The 8,405-nt window shown below is 60.9% G+C and overlaps 1 protein-coding gene across 1 annotated transcript; it reads left to right on the forward strand.

Annotated features, from left to right (window-relative positions):
• The first annotated feature begins 51 nt into the window (after positions 1–51).
• Positions 52–7,859, forward strand: DNAI2 (dynein axonemal intermediate chain 2). The gene is given in 15 exon segments (XM_041123450.1): positions 52–206; positions 1,180–1,396; positions 1,534–1,695; positions 1,820–1,941; positions 2,541–2,683; positions 3,349–3,462; positions 4,864–5,003; positions 5,258–5,380; positions 5,817–6,040; positions 6,314–6,449; positions 6,810–6,956; positions 7,153–7,359; positions 7,361–7,378; positions 7,456–7,563; positions 7,746–7,859. Coding segments are annotated over 14 exon segments (1,836 nt in total). The 5' UTR covers positions 52–206; positions 1,180–1,213; the 3' UTR covers positions 7,755–7,859.
• The last annotated feature ends 546 nt before the right edge of the window (positions 7,860–8,405 follow it).

Genomic DNA, 8,405 nt, shown 5'->3' on the forward strand with positions numbered 1-8,405 from the left:
TCTGCCCATCCTGGAGTGCCGGCTCTGCCGGGCTGGGAATCTTCATGGCCAGTGCAAACACCTTGCTGCAAACACCTTGCTGCAAGCACCGGTCCCAGCATTTCTTTGCAGTCAAAGCGGTTTTTAATTGGGCTTAAATCCCCTGGCTGCAGCTTGGACCGGTTTTGGCTGCGACAGGAGCTGGGGGACGACTGGAGCCATTTCAGGTGCGTCAGTGCTGGGGAGCGGAGGGGGACGCGGGCTTTGGGGGTGCAGCGCGCGTGGACGCGTGCCCTCGGTGGGAATGGAGGATGGTGCTGGGGCTGGAAGGCGACCGTGGGGGGTCTCGGGTGGGTTGCGCCCTGGGAAAGGGCGTCGAGAGCTGCATCTCGTGCTCCTTTCCCAGCCGATCTCCCATCGGAGCGAGCCGGAGCCCGCAGTTTGGGTGACACGGCGTGAGCGTGGGTGTGCGGGGAGCGGTGCCGTCTCCTGGTGCCAGCTGCCGGCGGGCACCGGGCGAGCTGCCGGACCCCCCCAGGACTCCGCAGCAATGGCTGCGTGCTGCAGCCCCCGGGGCGGGGGGCAACTCATGCCAGCTGCGGGGATGTCGTGGCTCCCTCGGGATCCCGGCCTGCTCCTGCAGGAATGGAACGGCGCAGCTCTCCCTCCTGGCAGAGGGCTGGGGTCGGGGGGGAGCAGAGAGGGGTGGCCCCACCGCAGGGCTGGGGTCACCTCGCCGGGGCTAGAGGGAGCAGGCCATGGCCCACCCAGTCCGTCTGTCCCCCCCCAGAGGTGGGGCCCAGCCTGGTTTCCACCCCACACAGTCGGGGCGTGGGGCTGGAGCTGGAAGCAGAGCCACTGTCCCCTGTGCTAATTGCACACACACTCCCCCCCCGGCTTCATTAGCCAGCTGTTGCCCTCCCAACATGGCGGCAAGCGGCGGCCGTCACGTGACACCGCCGCCTTGCCCTCCCCAACATGGCGGCGGGCGTCACGTGATCTCCCTCCAGCGTTGCCAGGCAACGGGAGACGCGGCCCTGCCAGTGACTCCCAGTAAGGCCGCGCTGGGAGAGGCCAGTCCGCAGCCGGACACCTGGGTCCTCGGGAGGAGGGCTGGGGTGTCCCCTGCCGCGGCGGGCCCTCCCTGAGTCCCCCCAGTCCCTTTCGGGCCCCCCCCCCCCCCCCACACACACACAGCAGGACCCCCCCAGGGCTGGGGGCTGAAGAAGCCGCCATGGAGATCATCTACGTGTACACGCGGAAACGCAGCGAGTTCGGCCGGCCCTGCAGCTTCTCCGACCGGCCAGCCGAGGTGAACGTGGACATCCCCCCCGACCCCAGCATGGCCAGCAGCTTCATCCTGAGGAACCCCGTGGACAGCCACGTCCAGCACACCAGCGACATGTCGGAGCACGAGGTGAGGGCTGCCCGCTAGCTGTCGAGGGCCTCCCAGGCTGCCGCTCTGCAGGGCGGCGCCGTACAAAGGGGGAAAAGGGGCGTTTTGCGCCTTTTCGGCTCAGATTCTCGCTCCGTTTAATCCGCGCCGCCCCCCAGGTCAACACCGAGCGGGCGGAGGTGGAATCCCGCGGCGTCAACCATGTAGAAGGCGGCTGGCCCAAGGACATCAACCCGCAGGAGGTGGAACAAACCATCCGCTTCAGGAAGAAAGTGGAGAAAGACGAAAACTACATCAACACCATCGTGCACCTCGGCACCGTAAGGCTCTGCCCGTGCCTCCTCCTCCCCTCACGCTCCCAGAGCCCCCTTGCCCACCCACTGCCAGTTCCCTCACCTAGGCAGCTCCCCAGAGGCACGACCTCTGCCTGTCCTTTCCCTGCAGCTGATGGAGCACTGCGTCAAGCAGAACAATGCCATCAACATCTACGAGGAGTACTTTGAAGAGGAGGAGATGGTAGAGGTGGAAGACGAGCCCCCCTCCGCAAAAACCATCAATGTCATCAGGTAGCACAACCAGCTGGGGTCACCAGGCTCTCCAAATCCACAGCGGGCTACTGCGGATTCAACTGCCTTTGGAGACAAAGGAGGTGGAAAACCCAGTGGCTTTAGGATAGCACTGGAGCAGTTTATGGATGGAGAGACCTGCTGCAGCCCCTCCCTACATCATAACTCCATCTGTTCCTCCTCTCCCTGCCCTCCGCCCTGCCCAGGCACTTTGGAGATAGGTACCACGGGGCAAGGACAGATGCAGCTCTGAGCATCTTCTAACAGCGCTTTAGACAGGATTTTTTTTTTTTTTTTTTTTTTTTTTGCTGCCTCAAAGATTATTTTCAAATGTCAGGGGCTGTTAGGTCATTTCTAGAAGTCAGATCCAGTAACATAATTGGATTCTTAGAAACGTATAACTGGAAAGACTTCATTAAATCATCAACTCTTCTCCCCCCCACCCAACCCCCAAGAGAACCATTTCCTGCACTCGATGCTCAAGGGCTGCAGCTTGTTTTAATTGCGATTCCCACAGTTTCCTTTGGGAGACTCATCCCAGGGCATGACAAAGCTGTTAGCAAACTAACATCTTTCTTTGATGTCCTGTTATCAAAAAGGGATCCAAACGTAACCAAGAGGACAGCCACGCATCTCTCCTGGCACCCTGACACATGCAAGAAACTGGCAGTGGCTTATTCCAGCCTGGAGTTCCAGCAAAACATGAAAAACATGAGCTTTGACTCATACATCTGGGACCTTGGTAAGGGGAAGGGAAAACTCACCAGTCAGTAATGCTGCCGCTGCGGAAGCACTTTGTGGCTTCAAAGAGTGTAATGAAGCCACACAGCACTCCAGAGGGGGTGAACAGGGGTTCGGTTTCTGCTTTGCCCACAGATCAATGCAGAGAAGGGGAGAAATGGGACCTGAAAGCTGGCCAACAGGTGGAAAATAACTGCTAAAATCCCACTACATGACTTCATGAGCTAGAGTGCCTGTGACCACAACAGGCAGCTGAGCCACACTCCTCTTATGGGGTTCTTGTCTTGATATGGTTCACTTGTGCTTGAAGAAAGAGGCAGCACAAGCCCAGGCTGAGAATTGCCCTGTTCTGTCAAAGACTCTCTCAGACCTGTTGTATTTTGGAGTGAAAAACACAAAGAAGAGGGGTCAGGGTACCAGGGCTTGGGGTACCAGGGGTCTGTCCCCAGGCTGGCAGGCAAGGACAGGTCAGCTCCCTTCCCTGGCTAAGGTGAGGCATCCTGGTGACGTGGCCACCTCATCCAGCACGGCTGGGCAAGCACCAGCATGGCAGGGAGCCAGGCGTGGAGGAACGGGGTGCGGTATCAGGAAGCTGGTTTAGAGGCGGGGGTGCTCGCCCTCCGAACTGCCTTTGCGCTTTGCTCTTTACTCATCCCTTCTTGGCAGAAAACCCCAACAAGCCGGAGCTCGTTCTCAGGCCGTCATCCCCTCTTGTGAGCCTGGAATACAACCCCAAAGACTCGCACGTCCTGGTGGGAGGATGCTACAATGGGCAGATGGGTAAGGATGATGGATTAGGCATAAGGCCGTACTAACGAGAGCCTGGCTTCATTTTAATTCAGCAAGAGCCTGGTTCCAGCACTGCTACACTCACAAAGGACATAGTGTCATTCGTGCTGCGACTGGGAATATCCCGCGCACGTCCTGAAGCCCTGGGGCTTTGCGTGCAGAGGACAGGCATCTGCTCACCGGAGCAGGTACCCAGGGAGGGGAGAACACCGTGCCTGGGAGCCCTTCGCAGGCACTCGGGGCAGCGAGGCGGCTGCAGCCGCAGTGAGAGCCCAGCAGGGATTGCTGGATCAGACGGCTGAGCAGCACGCGTGCTGTGCTTCCTCCTCACCCGCGGCCCTGTATCTTTGCATGGCAAAAGCCCAGGAGAGTTGCCGTCGTTTCATGCACTGCATTGTTCTTGTGCTGTTGTTTCAAGTGCTTGGAAAAGGGCCCCTCTTTGCCAGCTTCATTTATGGCTCTGTTATTTACTGGGCCACGTGAGCCCTTTGACTTAATTGCACTCATTTTGATGTTTTCCTTGCCATTTGCAGCAGCAATCAGATCTGACAGGGCATGCATTATGGGGCTGTTACTGCACGCTCTGCAGGTGATGGAGGGGAGGGATCTCACCCCATCCTTCACAGTGCTCCCCAGGCGCGTGGCATGGGCCCAGCGGAGCACACACCGTCACATCCAATTGCCTAATTAGAAGTGAGCAAGAGGGAGCGTGTGCGGCTCGGTGCCACCGCGGACCAGCTGCCTAACCTTTGCTGAACCGCGGCCGGTCCTGCGCTGTGGCTTGCCCTTTGCCACGTGTCAGAGGCAGACATAGGGAAGGACGGCTGCTGCTGTCCGCGGGGGACCTGTCTTCGTTAGCCAGCACCCTGCGGGCACGCAGGAGGGGAGCACAGCCGGGGTCAGCTCACACAGGCTGGTTTTTAGCAGCATCGAGCCCAAGAGCCGCTGTTTGGCGTAGACAGGGGGCTGGGGGCTGCTTAGACCATGTCTGCTCCTGCTGCAACCCCTTGTGCAGAGCATGGGGGGGAGCCGGGGGGATTTATTGTCTCTGGGGATTGTAGTGCATCTGCCAGAGAGAGATGATTGCTAAAGAAATGCTGCGGCTATTTAGTATGTTACCACCATCTAGCTCAGCATTTGCAGAAGGTGCAAATTGCTGCTTTACCACTCAGAGTGGGCATCCCTGCGAGTGATCACAGCAGCGGGCTCCCAGCCCGCAGCACATGCGCATGGTTCTTCTGGGGCTGGGAAGCGTGGGGGGAGCACCTGGTGAGGTTTGCTCCCCATTCTGGCTTGGGCAGTGGGGCAGCATCTCCTCGGAAAACGAGCGGCAAGCAAAGGAGCTGGGCAAGGGAGCTGGTGCAAATCTTGACAGCTCCTTTTCCTTCCCAGCTTACTGGGACACCAGGAAAGGGGGGCTGCCTGTGGAGGTGTCTGCCGTGGAGGTCAGCCACAGGGACCCCGTGTACGGAGCCATCTGGCTGCAGTCCAAAACGGGCACCGAGTGCTTCTCAGCCTCCACCGACGGGCAGGTAAAGGGCAGGGGCAGGGAAAGGTGCCAGGGACTCACACAGGGGCCACACTGGCAGGCGCTGACACCCCGAAAGAGCTTCCCCTGCCTGCGCTGCCCCTCGCCAGCCATGGCAGTATGGGAACTAGACCCCCGGGCTGGCAGCACAGGCTGGCACAGGGAAGCTGCCTGGCTCCAGGACACTCAGCTCCCCAGCACCTGCGGCTGAGCCAGGAGCAGCTCCTGCAGCCCCCTCCCGGTTCTTGTCCCATGCAGGTGCTGTGGTGGGACATCCGCAAGCTGTCCGAGCCCACCGAGATGCTGGTCTTGGACATCACCCGGAAGGGGCTTCTGGAGAACGCTCTGGGTGCCGTCACGCTGGAGTTTGAGCCTACCATGGTGAGCCTCCCTGCCCTGCCATCAGGATGACCCTGCCTGCACACAACCCGTATCCTCACTTGGGCAGGAGGGTGAGCCAAGCCGAACCGAGCCGGGCGGGCAGTGCCCGGTCACCCTTGCGGGCAGGGCTCCAGGGGCACGGCACAAGCCTCTGATGCCCAGAGTGACCCAAAGCACTGTGCTGCATCTTGCAGCGTGTTCTCACCCATCTTCAAGAATTAGGAGTTGATGTGCTCCCAAAACACAGGGTCTTGGTGGCATTTCGATCTCTAAATCCCCCAGATCATGGCGGGTCCCAGGGCTCTGTCCTCCCCAGGCAGTGGCTGCAGCAGGCTCCCCCATGGTCAGGCAGCAAGACCCTTTGCTGCCCCACTGCCCCCTGCACTGTGGAGTCCCCAGCTTGCTGATGGCTGCTCTCTCCTGCTCTCACCCTCAGCCCACCAAGTTCATGGTGGGCACAGAGCAGGGCATCGTCATCGCCTGCAACCGCAAGGCCAAGACACCCCCTGAAAAAATCACCAGCACCTACAGTGGCCACCACGGACCTGTCTATGCGCTGGCCAGGAACCCTTTCTACCCCAAAATCTTCATGACGGTTGGCGACTGGACCGCTCGGATATGGTCAGAGGAGATCAAGGAATCATCAATTATGTGGACCAAGTAGGTGTCGGTGTGCATTTGCCCTGCAAAAAATCTTCTTTTTTGTGGAAGAGCATGTTCAGGGCAGGTGATCAGTAGAGTCTGGTCTGCTCGGGTCAGGCTCAGGTGGTGGGACGGTCACCAAGGCAGAGCAGTGCCAGCATGGCCGAGGGCACTGAAACGAAGGGTGCTTGGTCCTGGGCTCTTGGCTGAAGGTGCTGCACAGGCAGCAGCCATGGGCCCAGGGGGATGGAGGCCATGAGCCCATCCCCGCTGCGTCGGGTCTGCCGGCAGGTACCACCTCTCCTACCTGACGGATGGATGCTGGAGCACCGTGAGGCCGGCCGTCTTCTTCACCACCAGATCCGATGGGACCCTGGACGTCTGGGACTTTCTCTTCAAACAGAACGACCCCTCCCTCAGCCTGAAGGTTGGGTGCCCAGCGGCTCCGGGCCCCTCACCCTGGGAGGGGAGCAAGGGGCTGCCCCCAGCCAGCACCGGCAGCGGGGTGCTTGGCAGATCTGCCACCCTGCCCTGCACGGAGCAGGCAGAGCCGGGGGATGGGGTCCCATCCTGCCTGCACGGAGCTCGGGATAAGCTCCATCGAGCAGCATCTGTCCCCTCAGCCCTGAGCTGTACCTGGAGCCCAGTGTGCCCAAAAATTTGCATGTAGGCTCCTGTTACTGGCAACCACATGGATTTGCCTCTGCCAGCTCATCCTGCCTGACTTCCCCCGTGGGGCATCACAGCAGGGCTAAGTGCCACCACCCTCCCCGTCCTCCCTCCCCAGGTCTGTGACGAGCCCCTCTCCAGCCTGCGCCTGCAGGACAATGGGTGCGTCGTCGGCTGCGGCTCGAAGCTCGGCACCGTCACCCTGCTGGAAATCTCCTCCGGGCTCTGCACCCTCCAGAGGAACGAGAAAATGCTGGCCACTGCTGTACGTGAGCTTTGAGCCGTGAGCCACTGTGACAGGTCACAGCAAAGCCCTCGGCACTGCTGGCACATCGCTGGCCCCCGGCACAACAGCTCTGCCAGCGAGCCCTGCGCTCTCCCTGTACAGAGCACGGCTGTCCCGTGGGGTCCCCTGCTCACCCTGCACCCCTTAGCTCCCCCCGCTGGCTTCCCTGCCCTAGATGTTTGAGCGGGAGACAAAGCGGGAGAAGATCCTGGAGGCCCGGCACCGGGAAATGCGGCTGAAGGAGCGTGCCAGGTCGGAGGGCCAGGAGTCAGAGGTGGAGGAGAGGCCGGTGGAGAGTCCCCAGGAGGTGCTCGACCGTGCCCGCAAAGAGTTCTTCGAGGTCATTGAAGCAGAGCTGCAGAGGCAGGCGCGGGCAGAGACCCCAACGCCTGCGTGGCAAGGTACCGGGGATGGGATGAACCGCAGCAGGGACTCCCTGACATGGGGCAGGGGACTGGGGTCAGCTTCTGCCTTTCAGGTTAAAGACCGCGTGGGAGAGGAGGCGGCAGCGGCTGCGCGGGGGGAAGAAAGCCGGCTGCCCAAGGACAAGGAAGAGGAGGAGGGGGAGGAGAAGGATGCTGCCAAGGTCAGTGCACTCCAGCTTCGCGTTTCTTTCCCCCTCCTTGCCAGGGTTGCTGCTCTGTGGGTCATGTGGAGATGAGGCTGCTGTCCCTGAGTCGGGCAGAGCTCGTGGGGTCTCTGCCTCCATGGGGTGGTGAGCAGAGGACCCCTTACAGCTCCCTGACCCCACGCCTTCTCCGTCTGCAGGAGCCGTAGCCGAAACAGGACCAGTGGGCCATGTAGAAGCCCTCGCGTTGGTCACAGATGCTGCCTGGCCCTTTGCCCTCCTGATTTTTTTTCTTCGGGGTAAATAAACAGGAGCTTTCCACGTCACGTTTCCTGTTTTGTCACAGCAGGATTGAGCAGAGGGTGGGAAAGTCGCGTCCTCTCGCTCTTCATCTCCTCTCCTTGGGCCAAGCCATGGATCAAAGCCCACTGCCGACCCCAGTGGAGCGGCCGTGGCAGCAGGGTCTCCCTTGGTGTGTCCCCAGCCCGAGGAGCAGGGCAGAGCAGGGGAGCTGCTGGCAGCAGCGGGATGCCGGTGCAGCACCGTGCCTCTTCCCAGCTGGAGAGTGATGCTGAGCAAAGCCCCGTGCCCCCAACCCACTGATATCCCTGTGAGAGTAGCCTGCGGTGCCTGGCCCAGGGTTATCAGCACTGGGTAAACACAGCCTGGCCGGTATCGCCTAGCAGCCACCCTGCCTGCTTACCCATCCGTCAATTATTAACGAGCCGCCGGCTGCGCTCGCCCCATGGCACAGCTGTCGGCAGAGGGATGGGGCCATCGCATGGGCGGCATCCCATGTGCCGGGGCTGGGGGTAGGCCCTCCTGTCAGGACCCTTCCCCAGGCTCTGCTCAGGGGGGTG

The sequence above is a fragment of the Aquila chrysaetos genome, chromosome 5 (assembly GCF_900496995.4).
Source record: "Aquila chrysaetos chrysaetos chromosome 5, bAquChr1.4, whole genome shotgun sequence".
In the NCBI taxonomy this organism is placed as follows: Eukaryota; Metazoa; Chordata; class Aves; order Accipitriformes; family Accipitridae; genus Aquila; species Aquila chrysaetos.